We start from the raw sequence: 25,734 nt of genomic DNA on the forward strand, positions 1-25,734 counted from the left end.
ACCCCACTGGTTCTTTTCTTTCTGCCTCATTCATGTACAATTTGGCCTACTCTAGTTGTGTGTGTGTTTTTTTAATCCTTCACTTAGCATTACCTTTCCTTTTATATCTTGTATATGCAGTGACCCAAACCAAAGTGAATATATCACCAAAATACTGAGTCAATCCATTCCAAAATTTTAATCATGGTCACCATAGCAGATCTACAAAACTCCAAGGACTGGATTGACTAAAGTTTTGTTTGAATTATTTACATTTAGAAATAATCTTTTTCTTCTGAAAGTTCTACTTTCAGTAGCTTCATCATGGGTTTCTGAAGGTTATGATGAGGGAATGCTTAATGCTGGGTTCTAATAAACTAGAAGGGAACTCAGTTTCACATAGAAGATCTGTATTTTGAGGAAGAGCCAATTTAATTTGGAAGGTTCGTCACCTGAAGGTTGGCCACTAGGGAAGAATATTTTTTTAAGATCCAGCAATTCATTATAATGTGTATTAAGGCATGGAAAAAAATGCATTTTTCATCAGTAGAGGGTATAACCCCACTGCTGAAATAATGGTTCTTGAATTTCTAAGCTCTTTCTTTTCTCAAATATTATTGTATGTGTGTGTGTTTTCTTGAGCTAATTCTATAAAAGGAAATTACAATTTTGTGTCAAAATGCCACTAATAATAGCTGGCATTTATATAGTATTTCAAGATTTGTAATGTGCTTTTACAAATATTATGTCATTTTATCCAAACAATAACTCATGGGGATAGGTACTATTATTATCTTCATTTTGCAGATGAAGAATTAATGGAGACTGAGAGTAAGGTGTGTGGCTAAGGCCACACAAATAACAAGACTGAATTTGAACTCTGGTCATTCTGATTTCAAGTCCAGCATATTGTGTCACCTATCTTCATATACCACAACAGTACTAACACTGTAAATGCTGACATTAAGTTATCCTATAATAGAGAGAACCTATTTTAAGCAACATAATTTCCTTTCACAACTTCAATAAAAATCTCATGGTGATAGTTCATGAGATATTAGAGAGATGAAATAGAATTTTCTTCTTTCTTGTATTTTTTTCTTTCAAAATTTTCTGTAGCAATGATCTGTAGCAATGACTAAGCAACTTTTCATTTTTAATTAGGCTTTTAATAACATGTAATTGCTGAAATATTTAAAATATGCTTAGAATAGAATTAATGATTCTTTATCTTCATGTTATGTTGAATCAAAATTTTTCACCTGAGAATCTCAAACTATTGCACTTCCTTTGAATTTTCAGTTTTGCTGGAATAGCAGTTTTTGGTAATAGCCTTTATTTTATCTCTGTTGTGGATTCATCTTGAACTACTGTACTTTGAGAAATCAGACCTTTCCTGAGAGTAAGCGTGGCTAATGGATAGTGAGCTGGTCATTCTGGCACTCCAGGACTACACTGTCTAAGAAACCTCTTCATTCTGGAAGCTCACTGACTTCTGGCTTTCACTTCACTGGAAGTGCCCTCTGTTCCTCTCCATCTGATTGACTCATTTTCCCCTTCATTTTAAAGAGGATGTTATGCCAAGCTATGTCTTCATTCCTTTCCAGGGTACACTTCTGACAGTCTCAAACCTTTCTTCCACAATTCTCCCAACCCAGGACCTTTCCTTCTTTCTCCTTTTGTTTTTCTTTTATGTATTATCTTCCCCAGTAGAAGATAAGTTCTTTGAGGGCAGAGGTTATCTTTCTGTATTTTTATCACTGGTATGTAGTACAGAGCCTAGCACATAGTAATTAATAAATGCTTATTAACTTGACTTGACCAAAACTTTTGTTCAAGTCCCATTTTTCTTGGGACTTGAACTGTATCTAAGATTGGGAATAAGTCACTTAGCCTCTAAATGCTCTATGTAGCCTTCTAAAACTATAAAGTTTCATAGTGGTTGCCAATTTGCACTGTTGAGAAAGTATCCTCAACAGGGCTCTGATATGTACGTGAAATCACAAGGTAGAAGGGGTGGTCTGAGGGAAAAATTTTATTTACAAGATTAATATATTTGTTCTTAATGAAGCCCCTATCTGTGCTTCCAGTGTGAAAAAGAGAGCATTAATATGGAAGTATGGTTAAATCTATGACTATATCTCCTGAAGTTCTTCAGTCTTCCCCCTTCTTACCTCCATAGCATAGTTCACTAGTTATTAGCAAATACTATCTCAAATTAAGTGGAAATTAACTTATCTTTACCTGGGTACAAAGCTCATTTATAAAGGCAGAAATATCAAATTAACAACTCTCATCAATCACTTCAACTTAGCCCTGATATGTTTATCAAATGAAAACACTTTCATTAATTCCTTCCATAAATAAGAAATATGAATGTGGTATGAGCATGGTCGAGATAACTCTTTGGAATGAAGCAAAGACTTTATAGTAGACTTGAAGTTATTGATCAGTATAGAAGTCCTTGAAAGTCATCAAATGAAATAGAAGTTATCCAGAATATATATCTTACTTGGTTTAAGAGACTTAATCATATCCTATGGATCTGATATGAAATAGCAAGCCAATTCAGAATCCAAAAAAAATACTGCATTTGACAACATAAAGGGGAGCCATTCCAAGTCTCTGGTTTATTCAAATTCTTTTGGTGACATTCAGTTGTTTGTAATCTTTATTTCTTGTCCAGTTAATTTGAGTATTATATATTTTTATAGCTGTTCATCTTTTTCCTCTGAATTTTCATTTTTGCTGGAAAAAGTTATATATAATAGTTCTTGGTAATAGTCCTTATTTTATCTCTGTTGTGAATTCACCTTGCTCATTTTTACTTGGGTAATCTATTTTCCATTTCCCTAGCCCCTTTCTCAACCAGGAAAATAAGGTTTAAAAATCGTTAGTCATTATTTAAAATCAACTTTGAAATTTATCAGTTTTTGTAGTATTTTAAATTTTTATTTCTCTAATTATCAAAATTTCTTCTTTTGTATTTATCTGAGTTGATAATTTATTTACTTTTTTATTAATTAAATTTTATATTCAATTCATTGATTCTCTCTTCCTCTATAGTTGTTAATGTAAGTTTTCAGAGATAATATTTTTCTTCCCCAGGACCATTCCACTATATCCCACAAATTTTGTCTATTGTCTCATCATTGTCACTCCTTAGAATATATTCATCTTTTCTGTGCTTTGATCTTTGATCTATTAATTATTCGGTATGACATTACTCAGTCTCCCTTTAGTTACAATCTTTTACTCATTTACTTTCCTAATTATTTTTACTGTGTTATGGTCCATAAAAGATGTGGTTATTATGTCTGCTTTTGTATACTGATTCATTAATTTTAATGCCTAGAATGTGCTGTTGCTGTCGTGCTTCATTGCCGAAGAAGACCACGCCATCAGAGAAATGATGACATGACTTGCACTTGACTTTGTTTTGAGTGAGGGAGGGCTGTGTAAGGTCACCAGCCTCACTTCTCCTCCAGAGCCATCTGGATCCAGTGACCAGATATTCATCAGGATGACTGGAGATGACCCAGGATGCAATGGGAGACTTTGGCCTCTTCAGGTACTCACTTAGAGTGAGGTAAGGCCCATTCAGTGAGTAGACCTCTTTAAGAAATAAACAGGGAATGGCCAACTGTTACTCTTGACAATCATTCTGAAGTCAGGAGTGTCCCAAAAAGAGCCTTGAAGTGGAGTTTGGGCAGGGACCTATTGTTGTGCAACGTATGGGCTTCAGAGTGCACTGGGTTTAAGGTTTTGGGAAAGAAAGAAGTGAGGGAGGAAGGGAGGGAAAGAAAGAGGGAGGGAGGGAAAGAAGGAATCTAGCCCATAAACCCTAAGTTAACTTTAGTTAACTTGGACCTTTGGCCATCCAAATTTACCTTCCTTTGGAGAGGAGAAGGAAGGGGGAGCAGACTAAAGGGAGCAGATGGGCTGTTACCCAACTAGTTGGGTCCCCATGAGACAGTTTGGCCTACTCACAGGTCTGTGTTCATCCTTCGTTTTCGAAGAGGACCATCATCAGGGAAGTAATGACATGACTTGCACTTGACTTTGTTTTGAGTGAGAGAGGGCTGTGCAAGGTCACCAGCCTCACTTCCCCTCCTGGGCCATCTGGATCCAGTGAACAAGGTACAGAAGCATGTATATTATATTCTTTAATATTTGCATTCAAAAATCACCAGATATCTTTTAGATTACATTTTTGTCATTGTGTTGATCTCTCTGTGTTTATTCTTTTTCATGATTCTTTTGAATTTATTCAGCTTATTTTGAATTTATTCAGCAGTGAAAAATATTAAAGACATCTATGATCATCATTTTATTAACAGTATTTTGTTTTAAAATTTACTTATGTTCTCTAAGAATATAGACTTTTTGTCATTTGGTGCTTATGTTTAATAATTACATATATTTTTCATTGACCATAGAGCTTTTTAAAATGTAATGTAGTTTCCCTGATTCTTTTCTGTCAGTTTCTGTTTTGTTTTGTTAGCCAGTGATATCACTGATGTAAGCAAATAAATGTTTATTTTTCCTTTATCACACATTATGACTTTATCATTGCCAGAAGAATACATTTTGTTCCAGTCTATCGTTTTCATTCTGTAAGTATCTGTTCCCTTTAAATGTATTGTTTGTCTGAAACCAACATTTCTCCATTTATCTTTTTATTCAGGGTATTTTAACAATTTACATTTAGAACTGTAATGGATTTGTTTGTGTTTTCTGTCGTTGATCAATTTTATATTGTTCCTTTCCTTCTTACATTGAGTTAGTCCTTGATTTCTGTGGTTTGTTTTGTATACACTAAGATGACCTGGGTCTTCTCCCATTTTCTCCATCTGCTACCTGGCCCACCCACCACTTCTCCTTACATTGCCCAAATCTAAGCCTAAGGTCCTTGAGTTTATTCTTATTATAAGACTTTAGAATTTAATCTCCTACTCATGGGTTGATATATTGCTTATACATTCTTTGTTTTTTCTGTGACTCTTGTATGAGGTGGGACTTCTGGAAGATAAGAACTTTGTTCTTTCTTTCCTCTGGCCATCTCTTTACTCTAAATAAATATTTGAATATATCAAGAGAAAAAAATGAAGAAATATGAAAACATTTATTTTGTCCTCGGTCATTCTTTTTCTCATATTTTTTTCCCATTTATTTCATGAGGTCCCTCTATCCTAGTACCTGATAAATTGTCATAGATTCTTTGAAGGTTGTCACATTCCCTATCAAGGCATTGTTAGAAAACAAATTTAGAATTTGTATTTGTGTAAATGTAATGTAGAAATTATAGAAAATGTATTGTGTATTTCCCAAACATTGACAGATGTATTAAGAGACTTTTTATCTTTGAAATCATGTCTGATCCTATCCTTCTCATCTCATTTCTCCAGTTAGGTTAATCATTTGGCCATCATAAACTCCTTGAGGACAGTCTATTTTCCCCTTTATGTCTTCAATGGTTGGTGCTGTATCTGGCCTATAACACGTGTTTAAATAAAGTTCACTGAATTGAATAAAGTTATATATGAGATATAGTGGTGAGTTCAGACAGGAAGAGATGATGGGATTGAAACATTAAATGAATAACAATTCAATTTTCAGAAGGATAAATGTGGGTAAATATTTATGTAACTTCATGTAATATTAGACATATTTAACATTATACCTGTCGATTAAAGTGTATTGGTAGGTGAATGCTCAATATTAATCATATATATTTATGTGTATATATATATATATGTATATATATATATATATATATATACACATATTTAAGCATGCAAGGAGAATACAGTCTGAATGTAAACACAAGAGTACAGGAAAAAGTCTGCTGGCTCTCTCACAGCATTGCTAAGTGCCTCCTTATTATGATTTTGAAACTAAAGGGCAATCCATGGTAGGAAGACAAAGTAATGTAGGAATTTCCTTTTCTGTCGTTCAGTTATTTTATTTTTCAGTTATTTTTCAATTGTGTCTGATTCTTTTTTTAATTATTTATTTAGTATTTGCTTTTCCCCAATTACATGCAAAAACAATGTTTAACATTCATTTTGAAAATTTTGAGTTCCAAATTCTCTTCCTCCCTCTCTTCCCATTCTTCTCATTGACAAGGCAATCAATGTGATAGAGGTTATACATGCGTTGTCACACAAAACATATTTCTACTTTAGTCATATTATAAAAGAAGTATTGTTGGATTCTGGTTTCTAATCCATTCTATTGTCCTATTATGTTTAGTGGATGAATTCATCCCATTCATATTCAAAGTTATATATTATATATAATAAAAGTTCAACCCATTCATACTCAAAGTTATGATTATAAATTATTTCTCTATATCCTATCCTATTATACTTATCCTTCACTCTTTTACCCTGTCACCTCCCTGGTCACTGCCTCCCTTAATCTATCCTCTGTCTTACTCATTCTTATCCCTTCCTCTTAATGCCTTTACCCTCTATTTTTCTGTTGGACAAGATTAAATTATGTACCCAACTGCCTGCATATTGCATTCTTCCTTTCTGTAAATAGTTCATGTAAGAGTGAGGTTCAAGTGTTGATTACTATCCCATTCTCTGCTCCTTTCATTTTAGAAGCTCTTCCTTTTGTGTCCCAATTATGTGATATTATTTTTCTTATATTTTCTCTCTTACCTTCCTTCCTAGTACATGTCTATTTTCTATTCTTCCATTTGTCTTTTCAATTTATCCTAACATAATCAAACCATAAACAGTCCTCTGTCTAATTAGACTCCTTCTAATATCCCTGGTGATGATAGGGTTTGGGGGATTTACATGCTATCCCCTACCTGTATAATAATGTAAATAGTTTATCCTTATTTAGAAGAGGGCAACAAAATCAAAATTCCTGAACCCAAAGCCTCAAAGCAAAATAAGAATTGGTCTCAGGACATGGAAGAGATCAAAAAGAATTTTTAAAATTGAGTAAAAGAGTGAGAAGAAAGATTGAGAAGAAAAATGAGAGTGATGCCAGAAAATCATGAAAAAGTGTCAATAATATGATAAAGGAAGCATACACAAAAAATACTGAAGAAAATAACACCTTAAAAATAGAATAGGGTAAATGGTAAAAGAGACACAAAAATCCAGTGAAGAGAAGAATGCTTTGAAAAGTAGGACTGACCAAATGGAAATATGTATACATACTTATATATGCATACATACATACATACATAGATACATACATACATACATACAAAATTTGCCTGAAGAAATCTCATTAAAAAGTAGAATTTTCCAAACAGAAAAGGTGGTACAAAAGTTGACTTTTAAAAAATTCCTTAAAAGTTAGAATTGGTCAAGTAGAAAGTAATGACTTTCTGAGAAATTAAGAAAAAGAAATCAAAAGAATGAGAAAATAGAAGAAGATGTGAAACACTTCATTAGAGAAACAATTGACCTGGGAAATAGACTGAGTAAATATAAATTTAAAATTATCGAATGACCTGAAAACCGCAACTAAAATAATGAGCCAGACATAATTTTTTAAAAAATTATCTAGGAAAAGTACCCTGATATTCTAGAACCAGAGGGTAAAATAGAAATGAAAAGAATTTACCAATCACATCCTGAAAGAGATCCCAAAATGAAAATGACTGAGAATATTATAGCCAAATTCCAGATTTCCCAAGTCAAGGAAAAAATATTGCAAGAAGGCAGAAAGAAACAATTCAAGTACAGTGGGATCCACTGTCAGCATAACACAAGATTTAGCAGCTTCCACACTAAAGTACTGGAAGGATTAGAATACAATATTTCAGAGAGGAAAGGAGCCAGGATTAAACCAAGAATTACCTACCCAATCATACTTAGTATAATCCTTCAGGGCATAAAATGGATATTCAATGAGATAGAGGACTTTCAAGCATCCTTGATGAAAAGACCAGAACTGAATAGAAAATTTGACTTTCAAATGCCAAATTCAAAAGAAGCATAGAAAGGTAAACGGGAAAGGGAAACCATAAGGGACTTCATAATTGTGAAGTATTTATATTCCTACATGGGAAGATGATATTTGTGACTCTTAAGACCTTTCTTATTATTAGGGTAGTTAGAAGGAGTATATATAAACAGAGAGAACAGGTGTGATTTGAAATGAAGAGATGATATCTAAAAAATAAAATTAAGGTATAAGAGAGGAATATATTGAGAGAAAGAGAAAGGGAGAGGTAAAATGCAGTAAATTGTCTCACATAAAAGAGGCAAGAAAAAATTTACAGTGGAGGGGAAGAGAGGGTATGTGAGGTGGGGGGAGTGAATTTTACTTTCATCAGAATTGGCTCAAAGACGGAACACACATACATGTGCAATTGGATATAAAAATCTATCTTACCCTTTTGGAAAAGAGAGAAGGGTATACAAGAAGAGAGGGTGATAGGAAGCGGGGCAGATTGGGGGAGGAGGAAGTCAGAAGAAAAACACTTTAGAGGAGGGACAGTGTGAAAAACGAGAGTGTAGAGATGGTGAGGAAGGAGGGATAGGATGAAGGGAAATACAGTTAGTTATTGTAATTGTGAAAAAAATTTTTAAAGCAAGTTACTGTGGTAATGGTCTTATTTCTCAAGCATACAGAAAACTGTGTCAACTTTATAAAAAATAAGAGCCATTTTCCAATTGATAAGCTGTTAAAAGATGTCATCAATTTTCAGATGAAGTAATCAAAGCTATCTATAGGCATTAAAAAATACTCTAACTCCCCCTTGACTGGAGAAATTCAAATTAAAGCAATTTTGAGGTACTATTTTATACCTATTAGAATGGCTAATAAGACAAAATAGTAAATGACAAATGTTGGAGGGGATGTGGGGAAAATGAGACATTAATGCACTGTTGATGGAGTTGTAAACTGGTTAAGCCATTCTGTAGAGAAATATGGAACTATGCTCAAAGGATTATTAAACTACACGTATCTGTTGACCTAGCAATACCTCTCCACAAAGATAAAAACCAAAAAGAATAAAGACACGTATGTGCAAAAATATTTAGATCAGCTCTTTTCTGGGGGCAAATAATTGGAAACTGAGGACATGCCCATTAATAGGGGAAAGGCTAAACAAGTTGTGGTATGTGATTATGACAGAATACTATCATACTATAAGAAATTACGAGCAGAAAACCTGGAAAGACTTGCATGAACTGATGCAAAATGAAATGTACTGTGTACAAAGAAACAGCAATAATGTGAGATGACCAGCTGTAAATGACAGCTATTCTAATCAATACAATGACCCAAGACAACTCTGAAGAACTTACGATCAAAAGTGATATTCATTTATCCCCAGAGAAAGAACTCATGATGTCTGAATACATATTGAAATATACTTTTGTAACTTTCTTTACTTTTCTTGAGGTTTTTCTATGTTTTCTTTCACAACATGAGTATTATGGATATGTTTTGCATGACTACACATGTATAATCTATATTGAATTGCTTGCCTTCTCAATGGAGAGGGGAGAATGGAGGAAGGGAGAGAATTTGGAACTTAAAGTTTTAAAAATGAAAGTTAAAAATTGTTTTTCATGTACTTGAGGCAAAATGAAATACTGAACAAAATTCCAATTCAAAAAAATGATCAAAAGGATGGTTTCATAAGAACTTGGGAAAAGTTAGGAACTGATGCAATGTGAGGTGAATAGAACCAGGAGAAATATATACACTGAAATAGTAATATCATAAACATAATCAACTGTGAAAGACATAGTAATTCTGATCAATCCAATGGTCACCTCAGTTCCAAAGTATTCATAATAAAACATCTTTTCCACCTCCAGATAGAGAAGTGATGGACTTAGAGTGAAAATTGAAGCATCTGATTTTTTAATTGAAAATTATTAATGCAGAAACTCATTTTGCATGACTATATATTTGAAATAGGGTTTTGGTTTTTCTTGCCTTATCAATGGGTAGAGGAATATAAGGAAAGAGAGAAATTTTGGAACTAAAAAAATCAAAAATCTTTATGATATTTTTTTAGTAACAGAAAGAAAAAAATAAAATTTTATACTACTAAGCCTCCATTTTCTCAATTTCAAAATAACTGAGTTGGACCAGATGACTTCTTAGCACCATCCCAATGAAACATCAATCCTATTGTACCTTCTATAAGTTACTAGTTGAATATTTTCAGATTAGATTTACAGAAAAATTATTTGCCTGGATTTCATTTTATTTTAATTGAAAAATGGAATTCAAGGCCCTCATTTATAATACAATGAAACATTTTCTTCCAAGTGCTGCTAGAAAATTAAAAAGTAAATTTAAAAGTATATGTCTCTACTAGAGTAAATTATCTTTGAAACTAGAAGACAAATTTTCCAAAACTTGCATAAAATTTACCCAATATATATTCAATTACCATGAGTCATTTTTCATTTAATGCATTACACATATTTATGTTCAGCTCATAGGGTCACATAGAATATGAACTGGATATGATTTATATTGAAATTGTACTTATAGATAACTTTGCACATTCCTTAGCATGCATTCAATTCACAGCTGATGTCTGAGATACTGGGGCATGGACTGTTATGAAAATTATTCAACATATCTAGCTAGCTTACTTCTTGTAGGCAGGTAGTGAACAATTATGCTGAATAATCTGTAGATCTTGGATGAAATTATGAATGTATGGAGGTATAACACATCACAGACAAAAGGAGAGACCTTTCATTCATCCTAAAAGGTCTGCCCTTGAATCTTCAGACATCTAAAGAATCAGATACTAGGTTTTAGGTCCGCTCCCACTATGCTGAAATACTCTTTGCTATAACCATTCAAAACATACAAGAGAACTAATTTCTCTCTATAAAACTAAAATTAGTAGAAAATATAGATTCAGCATGAAAGATATTGTTTGTTCCATTTATATATTTCTCAGGTCTTAGCATCAAGCCTTATTATGTATATCACTGCACCATCATAGAAAACAGGACAGCAAGGTAGAACTAATTTCAAGACGTTCAAAAATGGCAAGGTACTGAAAAAAAATCAAACTACTGAAAATATGGGCGAATTTTTCTATCATCATTATAGCACTTCAACTTGAAGGTAACTAGTTCTGGTGCTATCGTCTATATGCCAAAGAGCCAAAAGTGACAATTACAGATTATTCAGTGAGGTAAACACTTATGAACAAAATTAAGTGAGAGATTGCCTTTGATGACAGTAACCAAGCAGAAGAATCAATGAACTATTGGATCTATAGAATTTTAATTGAGTTAATATGTGTAAAGTGCTCTGTAAACCTTAAAGCACTATAAAAATGCTAGTCACTATTATTATAGATCTAATGTTATATATCATAGATGTTAGACTTCTTATTGAATATAATGTATCATAGTCATTTCAGATCAATTATTAAGTACTCTTCAACAATATTGTGTTCATTAATGATTTACTATTTAAATATTTAACTAGTTTAATTTATTAAATAATTTATTAATAATTTATTAAAATTATTTCTCATTTATTAATAGGAATTCTCTCTTTCTTTTATCATTGAATCCATTTGCCTAATTATTATGCCATAGCCATCACTAAGGATTTGTGATTTCATCAGCTCTACTTCTTCCTCCATTGATAGAGATATCAGTCCCTCTATAACTTGATAAACAGTCTTCAATCTTTAATCATCTAATGGATGATTAAATGGATGATTAGCTAATTCACTCACAAAATAAAGGGGGCAGACTGTTTGTCTCTTCTTTTGCATCCCTTGATTAAAGCAGCCCCAATTTAATGACTTCCTTATATCGGAACTCAAACCTGGCTTTAGACACTTCCTGGCTTTGTGACCCTGAGTAAGTCATTAAATTGTTGTCTGCCTCAATTTCCTCAGTTATAAAATGGTGATAATAATAGCACTTCCCTCCCCTTCTTGCATTGTGCATTCCAACCAAAGCCACCTTCTCAAGAGGTCTTTCCTGATACTCCCTAGCGGCTAATGCTTCCTTGTTACATTTTATTTTGTGTGTGCATTTGATAATATGTACAGATGTTGTTTCCTCCATAGAGTATTCCTTGGAGACAAGGAATTCATCTAATTGAATTCAAATTCATCTAATGGATCATATTAAAAACACACACACACAAAACATATAGTTCTGAGAAATAACAATATATTGAGCAATTTTTCTAAGTACTAGGTGACATGAGTAAGGTAACGATTAAATTTCAATTAAGACACAACATGTTTTATCAGTTTAGAAGTAAAAGGATCTTCATAGATGATCTCATCCAACTTCTTCACTCCATCTATGAGGAAAATGAAGTTCATTTTGAAGTGATTTCTTCAATGCCACACAGATAATAAGTGACAGGTAGAATTTAAACCTAGGCCCTTGGACTATGTTCCATTAAATCATACTTTTGCTGGTACCACTTAGTGGCACCAATTAAAGAAATTTTTTTTAATCTTTCTAAACTAACTTGATAAGTTACTGGTCTAGAGGGTCTTAGTGCTTTCTATGAAATGAACTTGAAATCAACACATAAGATTTCATTGGAAATGCAAATATGTGTATAATACTGGAAATAATCACCAAACGTGCTAGGAATACATAAAACAGCACTTCTTTCTAAAAACAAAACTCTTGGTGTGAGCTAAGTCAAAGAGCTTAGAACGTGTGCATGTGTGTGTGTGTGTGTGTGTGTGTGTGTGTGTGTGTTTTCTCTCCTTTGAGCAAGAAAATAATAGATAATGTAATCACATCTAAAGCCCATCATAATACCCCTGAGGTCTGGGAAAAAGAATAGTGGCTGTATTATAGATATTCCATTTTATAATCCTCTCATCAGTAAAAATCCCTACCTAGGGTTACCAAAATAAATAGTGTATGTGAAGGCACTTTGAGGAATGTATAAAGCTCCATAAAACTACAAGGAATTATTATCATCATTATTATTACAATAAGATATGTATCACTAGGTGCATAGGAAAAACAATTCGATTAATTATATAGTAAAATTCATTGAATGATGAGTCATTTCAAAAATTACTTTGGAAAACTATGTTTCATCTCCTCAGGTATCTCTGTAGAATGTTTTATTAAGCACTGAGTTAGAATCCCAACATTCACCCACCTTCCAGATCTTTACATGTCAAATACCTATCACCCAGGACAATGAGTTAATCAATCAGTGGATTAATTGACAAACAAGAGCCTACTATATTCCAGGCACTGTATCTCCAAGGAATATTCTATTGAGGAAACAACACCTGTACATATTATCAAAGGCACACACAAAATAAAATGTAACAAGGAAGCATTAGCAGCTAGGGAGTATCAAGAAAGACCTCTTGAGAAGGTGGCTTTGGTTGGAATGCACGATGCAAGAAGGGGAGGGAAGTGCTATTATTATTACCATTTTATAACTGAGGAAATTGAGGCAGACAACAATTTAATGACTTACTCAGTGTCTAAAGCCAGGTTTGAATTCAGATATAAGGAAGTCATTAAACTGGGACTGCTTTAATCAAGGGATGCAGAAGAGGAGACAAACAGTCTGCCCCCTTTATTTTGTGAGTGAATTAGCTAAGTGTAAAATGCTGTATAGATCTAAACTATCTTTATCATAGTTCAGCACTGAAGATACAGGAAGGGCACAAAGAAAAAGCATTTCACTGAAGGAGGGCTTGGGAAAACCCTTTTAGATCTTGAAAGTGTGAAGCACTTGACTGTTAACAACAGGAAATGGGGAAAGACAAATATTCATGTAGCGGTGGTCACATTTTCACAGGTTCTCTAAATAGCAAAATAGTATTCATTCCCATTCCAATTTTTTCCCTTCAGAGTCAAAGTAAAGAGCAGAATTTGAAATGTAAGAACTATTAATGTTCGGTTTTCTCTGAGAAATTAGAAAATATTCACCAGAGATTGATATTTTTCTGAATAAAATTTTTCCTCAATGAAATTACAAATTAATATTTCACATCAACCATTTTAATATTATAATTACCATCTTTTCCTTTTTTGTATCACCCTCCTATCAATCCATGGGTGAGTTCATTGGCAAGAACTTCATATAAAACAATAAAAAGAAATAAAAATAAAAAAGTCAAAACAGTTTGTCATACTTGCAAACCTTTCCATGCTACTCTAATGGCCAATATACACTGAAGAAAGAAAAAAAAGAACCTTTGCAAAAAGTTTAACAAATGTCTTTGGAGCAAGGCTCTATTGTTCCTGGAAAATACAGGGCATTTTTTATGTCCTCTGTTATAGGACAATATACTTGTCAAGGCACTGAAATACTCTAGCTATTTTTGCTACCTGTATGAATCTTTTCACATTAGCTAATTACAGGGAAGGAGCTAAAAAACTGGAAGACATTAAAATATATTAAATATTATGCATAATGAATTTATTTCTGTACTCTGTGTTTTAGAAGAGAAGATAAAGATTTAAAAAGAGAGATAAAGTTGTAAAAGAGAAAGGAACTTCAAATGGAGAGAAGAAATGAAGTACAATTGTTATAATGTCCTAGTCAGGAGATCTTAAATTGTACTCCAGACTAATAGACAGACTTATTTAAATCTCTGAGTTATTCACTTTCTATTAATCAATTCTGCCTTAGAATTTCAGGTTGATACTTATTCATTTTGGTCAGAATAGATTTTACATAATTTAAATAATAACTTCATTTTGTCATGGTACCAAAGTTTCTAGTATATAATTGATACATATATCAATTAGAATGATATATTTGAGGCAAGGACACAAGTGAATGGCTATTGCAATACATGTAGCCCAGGTAAGAGGTGATGAGACTCTGTACAAGGATGATGGCTGTGTGACTAAAAAGGTGACATATATGGAACAAGTTTTGAAAGTAGAAATGATAAGATCTGACAAAAGATTGATTATATGAGATGAGTAAGTCTATATGAGGAGATAAGAATGACACTGAGATTAACAGACTGGATAACTGGAAAGATGGTGGTGATCTTTCCAGTAATAGAAAGTCTGATAAGAGAAGAGGATTTGGGGGTAATAATAATGAATTATGCTTGGGGTATGTTGAGTTTGAGAATAACACAGGTCATCCAATTTGAGATGTGAAAAATCAGTTGATTATGTTGGAACTCAAGAGAGAGATTAGGACTGGATATGCAGATCTAGGAATCAACTGCATGGAGATGATAATTGAACCCTTGGGAGGGGATGAGATCACCAAAAGCAACAGTATAAATGGAAAAGAGACATAACTTTGGGAGTTGTCCAGGATTAGTGGGCATGATCTAATATCCAGGAAAGGAACTGAGAGGAACAAGCAAATAAATGAGAGAAAAACACAAAGTACAGTGTTTTGAAACTCTAGAGAGGAGAGACTTCACAAATTAATTTTTAAAATCTAATTTCAGAATCATAGTATTGGAAGAGACAAAAGAAGTCACCTAATTCAAACTTTGAAGCATTACTACATACTTTCCTTCTGTGAAATTAAGCATCTACTCTGCTTATCATCACTGCAGGGTTCACAGAGCAGAAATAAAGCACTGCTGTTACTGCCACTGCCATGGTCACTGTCATAGCCCTGGCCCCTGCCCCAATCTTATACAGAAATTGGACCTAAAGGCTTTCTCAACATCTGGGCTGTCTAGCTGCATATTCAAAAGAATTATGCTACACAGAAACAGAAAACTGAGGTGAGTGTCCAGATCTAGTCGTCTCCATCACCATGTGACCTTCCCCATCACAATAACCACTTTGATGACTATTGATTTCCCCATATGCTTCTCTAATCACATTCTTACTTCCTATTTTCTTAATTAATGCAATTAAGAATTGTCATGTGCTAAGAAGAACATGATGAATCAAAACCTGGCTTTAAAACAAGGAAGACTTTTTCAAGATTTACCTCTGATAAATACTTTTTATGTGACTGTGGGCAAACTTCTGAGAAAATAATGGATTTTTTGGTAGAGGGAGTTTCTTCACTTGGGACTTTCCTATACCAATGAAATCATAGGTTTAATCCCTACCTTATTCATATCATTTGATCAGGCAAAAGCTCCTTTTCATTCTTGTCTTTCTCCATTAATTTAATCCTTTCTGGCTGCATCACTAAGCATGCCAACATACACAGGGGGGGACTACTACAACAGGTTCTTAGATGTGCATTCATAAAATAAAAACAACTTTCAAGGGGTTAACAATCACTTTAATCAAGCACAGGTATCAGAGAAAATCAAAATCAAACATTTCATAGAAATCAAAAATAAATCAACAGACAGAATTTCCAGACTGCCTGACCATTACATACATAAACATGTCTGACCATTACATACTGATAACATTTAATATCATTTTTTATTTTTAATAAGGGCCAAAGCCTGAAGTAATCAATTAGACTGCTTTGTTTTGCTATAAAAATGCCCTTTTCTGTGTCAGCAGCTTCAAAGACCTGTTTATGACAGGATGTCTACCAGAATGGTAGCATTTTTCTTATTTTGTTATGCAGAGACGGAGGAAAACAGACATCCTAGGATCTTAATTTCCAACTCACTCTACCTTGTTAATCATCTTGTCTCACTGAATTTACAGCTTATACAAATAAGAAAATTCCTTTCTCATGGTAAAGTGTATTTAAGCCTGGTCATTCTTCCATCAGGCAGTCAGAGGTTTTCCTTCTGACTCCATGACCATGTAACCACTAACTGTAAGGGAATAAACAATATGCATTTAGCCTGTTTGTCTTTTTTAATCAAACTTCCAGGTCGACGATACATACACAGTTACCAGAGAGGAAAGCGTAAACTTCTGGGTTTTAGCAGGGGGGCTCCCTAACTGCTTCCCAAAGTCTCTCTGGCCTAAGAAACTCTTCCAGTCAGTAAGCTCCAAAGTAAAACCTCACCCTCAGAATATTTATACACTTTTTAGAGCCAGAGGGTTATGCCATCTGGCATAACCCTCGGACCCAGTGCCTCAATAGAAAAAACAAAAAGGTACTTGGTGCCCTCCTACAAAACAACTCCCCTAATCAAGTTTCCCACAATGGGCAGGCCCATAAATGGATGGGAAAGATCTTCCTTAATCACATTATTCAATCAGAGGCACTTTTAGTAAAAATAAAAACAGAAAAAAATCCTAATTTGATTGCCATTACAGTCTTAATATTCCTTTGTCTATGCTTTTAAATTCTCCTCCAATTCTAAAATTCTGGGACAAGGAAAAAGTATTTTTGAGATTTTGAAAGAAAAATAACAGATTTGAGAAAGTAACATAATAGTAAGTAGCGGTGGGAGGGTTGCAAAGAGGGTTAGAGGGCAGAATGGAATTTGTACTCATCAAATTGGGCAAATTCCCATGATATCAAGTCCAGGCAAAATGTCAAGAAAATTGCAAATTTCTGCAACTCCCTTTCAAAGTGAGCCCAGAAACCATCTTAGCCAACAAATGCTTGCTATCCTCGCCAAATGGAGAGTCATGCTGCTCATAAGCAACACCAGTTTAGAATATAAAATATTTATTTTCACAAATTGTGAGGATGATGAAAGATGATTAGCCATATCACCTCAAAAGACAATGAAAAGGAATGGAAATGAAAATAAGTCTCCAGAAATGTTGGTGTCAGGCACTCATAATCCACAGAATCCTAAGACTGTGCATGGATGAAACTGACAAAAGCAGCTCCTACCCCAACAAATGGAAGTGAAAAGAACAATTTATCTGCATTTCTATAACAGTCTATTTTTCATCATCAGTGACAATGGAGCCACCAGATTTGGACTCATATCTTGGTTCTTTGTATTCTATAAGAAGTAGAAATGGAACTTGAGAAGCAGTTGAGTAGAATACCTAGATCTAACATTCACCAAGGACATTGATCTCAGAAACAAACATCTTTCAAAGCATTTAAGATATTCTTCCAAGATATCTGAGGTCAGGGATGATTCCAAAACAATGGAACAAATTTAGACAATGTTTTTATTCTCCTCCCTTCCTCATCCAGGGAAAGGTGATACAGAGAATGTCAATAGTTGGTTACGCATAGGCCTACTATCTCACTTTATAATACCTTTGTCTTTATGAGAATCATTATCCTTCATGAAATTATAAGGAACCAACTCAACTTTTACTGATGATTTTCCACAGTAGATCACTTCATCCTAGTCACACAAAGACTGAAATCAATATTGAACATCAGATCCTTCTTTATTTATCATGTTGATTACAAAGAAGAATTTGACAAGGTGACTGATACATACAATACTGTTATGAAATATTCCATGATGCATGTATGTACACCACAGGTGTTTGTTCCTGTCTTGGAAGATGCCCTGCACAAAGTTCCAGTGATTCTCCAGATGTTCTGGTCTATAGTTCAATGTGCTGATTGCATTAAGTCTAAGACTATTACGTCCCATAATTTGTCTATCATCCTGTCCTCAGCATTGATGTAGGTGAATAAATTGAAATTCTTTTCAAAGTGGTCTTTTTGCAAACACTTAATTAACATTAGCATCACAATATATAATGACTAAATACTCCATGAAATAACATTTCTCTGTTACCTTCGCTTGACAAAATTCATTCTACTCATTCCTCCTAATCTCTCCTTCTTTAAGGATTATCTATGAGCCATCTTTCCACTTAGCTACAACTCACTTTCTTCTTATGGTTTCATTTATAAGCAAGAATGCCATGATGCAGCTCCTCCAACAGTATGTCCTCATAAGTCACTGAACAAGGATCTCACATATATATAGCACAAACTGCCAAAAGAAAGTTGTCAGTGATATAAAAACTGTGAATCTTAGCATCCTATGTCCTCTTTCCCACTATTCTGTCACCAGCATGACAGAATAGAAAGGATAAGGTTATACAGGCGTGAGGTTCAGATTTTATTTTTCTCTATTTCATGGGCTGTTATGGCCAAAAATATTTCATAACCAGATGGTGAGCCTATTAGTCTTGTGCTTTTCAGTAACAAGCTAGATTGGTCCTTGGAAAAAAAGACTTGATCTGTTTTCAGAGCCATAGTCAAAGCTTTTCCAACATGATAGAACCTTTCAGTATTTGTAGTCCACTGACATAATGCAAAAACTAAGGGTCACCTCTACACCATGATAAAGCATGAGAGTAGGAGTTTGTAGATTCCCTGTTACTTAGCATACTAATAGAACTAATAGTAATAATAACTGTTTATATAATTCCTTAAAGATTATGAAACATCTTCTATCTGATATCTCTTTTGATCCTTAAAAGAAGATATTTTATAGACAAGGAAACTGAAGCAGAGAAGGTAATTGATTTGCTCAGGGTCACACATATGATAAATGCGCAAGATTTGAACACAGGCTTTTCTGACTCCAATGCCAGTACTCTCCATCAGGCCATATAGTCAACAAGACATATATCTAAAACAAACACTACAGGGAGCAAATTTTAGTTTGACCCAGAATTTACTACAAAGATGAGAGGAAGCATTTGGGAATTTGTGCAGTGCCTTTAATGATCACAATTGCTCTTCAGTGCAAAAACCAAACAAATAAAAACCCTTTTAAATGCAAATGTTCTTCTAGTAGTGGTATGATTGTGAACCTTAGCACATTATTATCTCCAAAAAATATGCCTTTCATCTGAAAGGCAATGAATGATAGGTGTATATAAGTCTTAGAATATTTTCATTGATAATGCATGGACAATGAATCTCCACATATGGACATGGGCTAGTCATGTAACAAAGTCAAAAATAATTGACAAACTGACTGAATCCTTGCCTGGTAACCATAAAATGTAAAAAGACAGAAGTATAGGTCTTTAGAAGGTTGGATAGATCTTTACATGGAGCATCTAAAATAGAACTTGACAAATAATTGAATAGGTTGAAAGATGTAGATAAGTGACTATCTGCACCAATGACAGAAATTCTGATTAATGACATTCCAGAACTATTGAAATACTATGTAAAACGTTCTATTTTCCCATAGGCCACTGGGCAAATGTCTGATTTCTTGGAACAACTAGTCCTTCCCAAAGAGGTAGAGTGAATAAGAGGGTAGCGGGATAGGTGATTTTCATGCATTTCATTTCATTAAGTGGAAAGATTGACTCTTCATTTCATTCTGATACTTGAATAAGAAGAAGTGAATAGATGCACAAAATGCATTCTGATAAGAATAATCTGATGTCCTAAGGTCTCTGTGCGTATTTTCATTGGGTCATACTAGTAGATAATCCACTATTTTATTTTTTTAAATGAAAAGAAACATTTATTTGTTGTGTTTCACTGAGCAAGTAATCAGCCAGCAGAGATAACTAGCCTGAGAACACTACACCTAGGGTTCTCTGCTCATATTCAGCATGAAGTTGTTGAGTTAAGGCAATAATTAAGAAAATAAAACCAACAAATCTAACAACATGTGGACCTGTAGTTAAGATAATAGATTATTCATCCTATTGGAATTTCACAGAGCTTTGGATTTGAGATTATCTTCCTCCTTAGTTGGATACAATGAAAACGAAAAACCAAATTCTATTTCCAACCTGTGACAATGCTTTTTTTTGTTCTTCCTTTGGCTTTAAGTAGCCCCAGAGTGCTTTCTGTAGAAGGACTGAATGACTTAATGTACTCCCATTCACCCAACAGGACTGTCCTGGGGAAATATGAGTCTTTTATGAGGAATTAAATATAACTCTTTTATACTGCAGTAAATAAAACAAAAAGTAGGAACTCTGAACAACATTTCACATACCCTAAGTACCACCTCAGAAGTGGTACAAGGGGTGATGTAATAAAAACTAAACCAAAACAATCCCTGAAAGGCATTTAGGTATAACAGAAACTCATTTTTAGGACATGTAGGGGATAGTTCTCTAACTTTTTCTGAGCCCTTCTATGCTACCCAGAACCCTCTCCTGATAGTCTCTGCAGTGTCCGATTTTCTCATGAAGGCACGTTTCTTTCTCAATTCTATTTCAAACAATTGGATTTACTGTAGCTATTTACTTATTTCAGGTAGATTGAATTTTTTTGTTCTTATTTCTGTCGCTTTGGAAGAAGTTCATTTCTATTCTTTTCTATTCCTAAAACACATCAGTTAAACTGTACTGCCTAAAAACGAAAGTTAAGTGTATTTTTGGGGCATATTGAATATTTGTTGTTGTCATTCAATCATGACTCTGTGACCCCCATGGACCATACCACACCAATACTATTCGTGGGGTTTTCTTGGCAAAGATACTGGAGTGGGTTGCCCTTTCCTTCTTCAGTGGATTTAGGAAAACAGTGGTTAAGTGTCTTGCCCAGGATCACATAACTACTACATGTCTGAGACTGATTTGCACTCAGGTCTTCCTGTCTCCAGGTCCAGTGCTGTATCCACTGCACCATCTAGCTACCAGCTTTCATATATGATTAACTTTTTTAAATTACCTTTGTTGACAAAAGTTAAATGGCTTAAGGCTAGATACATTTCCATGAAATTTGGGCTTTAAATGATTTGCAGAAGTATAATTGATATTTTGCAGCTCTAGTTTTATATGCAACAAATAAAGCATGATTATCAGAAAATAATTACAGAATTTTGGAATTATAAGAGGTCTGAACATCATTTGATCTAGCCCAGTGGGAATTAGGTGACCTGAGTGAGGACTAGACCTAGAGTCAGGAAGGACTGAATGCAAATCTAGCCTCAGACACTGAGTAGTTATGTGACCCAGGCCAGGATATAACCTCTGTCTCCATTTATATGTAATATGAATATAATTAATAGTAGTACCTACCTCCCAGGATTCTGGTGAAAATAAAATGAGATATTACTTGAAAAGTGCTTTGAAAACCTTAAAGAGCTATAAAAATGCTATCATTTTTATCATTTATTATATTATCTTTTTAACTTTATAATTTATCTCTGATAATTTGCATTCAGCTTCTTCTTAACTGCCTTCTTAAGCAGTCTAGTTTTATTGTTAGACAGTTCCTCGTTGAAAAATTCCTGTATTAAATTAAAATCTAAATTCTGATCATTTTCACCTGAAGATCCTATTTATTTCCATTAAAGATTCACCTATCACCTCATTATCATATTTTTAAAGTATCTATATAGAATTCAATATCCTATTACAAATTTAATATTTAAGACTACATGTACCTTTCATAGAGAATCAAACAAACATGATATAGCAAAAGGAGAAATAGATTTAGTGATGGGAAACCTAGTTTCACCCCTAGCTCTAATGGATACTGTGCAATCTGGGTCCAGACATTTAATCACCCTGGACCTCAGTTATCTCATCTGTGGGAAGTGAGGATAATAATATTCGTGCCACAGAGTCATTGTGAAGAAATGTGTTATAAACTATGAAGTACTATATAGAAAGGCATTCTATTTCCTATGTAATATAATTTCCCTTTCATTCAGTTTATTTTATTCAATTTACAATTCATTTTGACTTTTTCTTTTTTGTAATAAAAATAACCTGTATCAAAGTTAAGAAGGAAGCTGAGAATTCCTTTAGTCCAAATTAATTAGCAAAAAGAGAATCTCCTACAGAATATTACTGACAGGTGCTCATCCAGCTTCTGTGTGGAGATAGTCATTGATATACAGTGAACCCATCATCTTTTAAGGTAACCCATCCCACTTTTGGACAGGTCTAACTATTTCAAACTTTTTGTTATATTGAAGCCTTTACCCCTGTCTGCATGCTCATTAGTTTAGTATGCTCTATTTTTTAACAAATCACATTTTCCTGGTTGATATTCAGTGGATGAAATCAGTTTTCAAATATGTTCCAGGAAAAAAAAAGAAAAGAAAATTATCATCTACTCTAAAATGAATTTAATTATATTATGATCACTCTTTCATAGCAGCTGCTTATAATTATCTCCTAAAACAGTTCTACTTTACTACTCAGGGCCAAGTCCAGTTTATTTCCTTTTTATGTTAGTACTGGGAAAACTGCTGCATGATGAAATTTTTTAAAAAGACTGAGAGATAAGAAACCTGGTCATCTCTGTCTCTAGCCACCTTCTTTTCCTTGGACTGCAACTTCTTCATCTGCAAAATGCAAAGGTTAGACTAGATCATCTCACAAGTCGCTTATTTCACTAATCTTCCCTCAAACTAAGCAATATGTGGAGATAAAGTATGTTAATACTTCAAGTACTGATAGTCTGATAATGTGCAGTTCTACAAAGCTGTAGGAAGCATTTTGAATTTTTTAAAGGCTTTTATTGGCAAAAGCCAATTTTCCTTAGGCTACTTGGCCCTTGACTAGTACTAATTTACTTGTCTCAAGTCTCTTATCTGTGTTCCACTGAAATGTATCCTTCATCAGGAATCCTACTTCCCAAGTCATAAATTAAGGCAAATTCTCCTTTTAGCAAAATTGAGAAGCAAAATACTCTTTGAATAATATATTATGTTACAAAATAATACTCTATTATGTTAGGAAAGCTCACAGTACCTAAAATAGCCACCACCTCATCATCCTGTATAACTTCGAGGGATCCTGATACCACAAAGCAGAGGGCATCCACACTTTCTCCAGCATGGTAGATGAGGTCTCCTGGAGCACAGTGAATTGTTTGGAATTCCACTGCCAAGGCGCGTAGGCATCCATCACTGGCCAGTCGGAAGGCAGGATGCTCATTAAAAACTTTGCGATTCAGATGTACACAGATATCTGCTCTCATGTCCTTTGGACAAATGGAGAGGACCTGAAGATAATGAAATATGAAAGAGAGAGAGAGAAAGAGAGAGAGAGAGAGAGAGAGAGAGACAGAGAGACAGAGAGACAGAGATAGAGAGACAGAGACAGAGAGACAGAGACAGAAAGAGACAGACAGAGACAGAGACAGAGAGAGAGACAGACAGACAGAGAGGCAGAGACAGAGATAGAGAAAGAAAGTCAGACAAAGAAAGACAGAGACAGAGAGAGACAGACACAGAGACAGAAACAGAGACAAAGATATTAGAAAGACCACAACAGAAAGACAGAGAAAAATAAAAAGAGATAAAGACACACAGAAAGGAGAAAAGAATAGGGGGAAAACAAAGGAAATCGGAGAATAGGAAAAGACCAGACAGGAGGGAAGGGGAGGAGAGGGGAGAGGAGGGGAGGGGAAGGGAGGGGAGGGGAGGGGAGTGGAGGGGAGAGGAGGGGAGGAGAACAGAAGAGAAGAGAAGAGAGGAGAGGAGAGGAGAGGAGAGGAGAGGAGAGGAGAGGAGAGGAGAGGAGAGGAGAAGGGAAGGGAAGGGAAGGGAAGGGAAGGGAAGGGAAGGGAAGAGAAGAGAAGAGAAGAGAAGAGAAGAGAAGAGAAGAGAAGAGAAGAGAAGAGAAGAGAAGAGAAGAGAAGAGAAGAGAAGAGAAGAGAAGAGAAGAGAAGAGAAGAGAGAAGAGAAGAGAAGAGAAGAGAAGAGAAGAGAAGAGAAGAGAAGAGAAGAGAAGAGAAGAGAAGAGAAATGGCCACATCACAAACAGGGATAAATATCTAAATATCAAAAACATTTTAGCAGAAGTACCACTACCAAATATGATTTTTGTAGTTGGTATTCTTTGTAGCTAAATATATATTCAAATACATGAATTTAACTCCGTATTAGTGGTGAATTCATATTACCTACCTAAACAAGGACAACATACAGCAGAAGTAAGTTGACATGCTGACGTTGCCCGACATTGCGTGACTACCTATATACTTTACATTGTGTGAAAGAATTCTTTCCTCTACAAGAAGAATTCCTGTCTAGGGGATAAAAAGGCATTTACAAGCACCATGGAGGGCTTAGGTAGCTGGAAATGTCAGCAAGATAGGCAAATCTTTTTTGCAACCCAGGCTGAGGACATTCTATTCTCTGACTTCAAAAAACTGCCAAGGGCGATGGAAAGAAGCAAGCCATAGTCAATTTTTAGAAGAAGGAACAAATGGGAGACCTGTCCTTAGAAAACTGAGTCAGTGAGAAACAGACCTTTATTGCTTATAGCTCTCACCCAGGAAATTAGATACCTGATGAAAATGGAGACCAGATTTAATTATAGAATTATAAGAATGTAAGGGAAATGATGAGGATGTACAAAATTCCCTTCAGGTAAAATTGCACAAACTCAATTTGAAATTCTCTCTCAGTGAGCTATTCCTATCAGGAAATTATCATTGCATCTATTTTTGCTTTAAATACATTATTTACTTGCCTAACATTCTTTTCTTTTTAAATTTAGAATTCCAGGTTCTCTCCTTCTCTCCCACCATTACCACACCCGCTGAGAAGGCAAACAATAGGATATCAATTATACATGTAAAATCATGGAAAACATATTCCATATTAGCTATAACACAAAAAAGCAAAAAATAAATAAAGCAAAAAAATTATACTTTAATTTACACTCAGAGTTCACCATTGGTCTCTCTGGAGGTGGATAGCATTTTTTTCATCATTCAACCTTTGGAATTATCTTGAATCAGTGTATTTATTGATCAGAGTAACCGAGTCTTTCACAGTTGACCATTAGTGTTAATGTAATGGTGTACAAGAATCTTCTGACTATTCTCACTGCACTTTGCATCAATTCATATAGGTCTTGCTATGTTTTTCTAACACCACACCTTTGTCATTTTTTATACCACAATAATATTCCATCACAATAATATACAACTTGCTCAGCCTTTCCCCAATTGATGAGCATCCCCACAATTTCCAAATTTGTTTTGCTACCACAAAAACAACTGATACAAATATTTTGGTACGCATAGACCCTTTTCTTT

At 34.3% G+C, this 25,734-nt stretch overlaps 1 protein-coding gene across 1 annotated transcript in view; it reads right to left on the reverse strand.

Annotated features, from left to right (window-relative positions):
* The window catches only part of KCNH5 (potassium voltage-gated channel subfamily H member 5), a 492,146-nt gene that overhangs the window by 66,086 nt on the left and 400,326 nt on the right, over positions 1-25,734 (reverse strand). Inside the window, exon 9 of the mRNA XM_072629412.1 lies at positions 23,436-23,688. Coding sequence (XP_072485513.1) covers positions 23,436-23,688 — 253 coding nt within the window. The remainder of the gene's footprint in view (positions 1-23,435; positions 23,689-25,734) is intronic.

The sequence above is a fragment of the Notamacropus eugenii genome, chromosome 1 (genome assembly GCF_028372415.1).
Source record: "Notamacropus eugenii isolate mMacEug1 chromosome 1, mMacEug1.pri_v2, whole genome shotgun sequence".
In the NCBI taxonomy this organism is placed as follows: Eukaryota; Metazoa; Chordata; class Mammalia; order Diprotodontia; family Macropodidae; genus Notamacropus; species Notamacropus eugenii.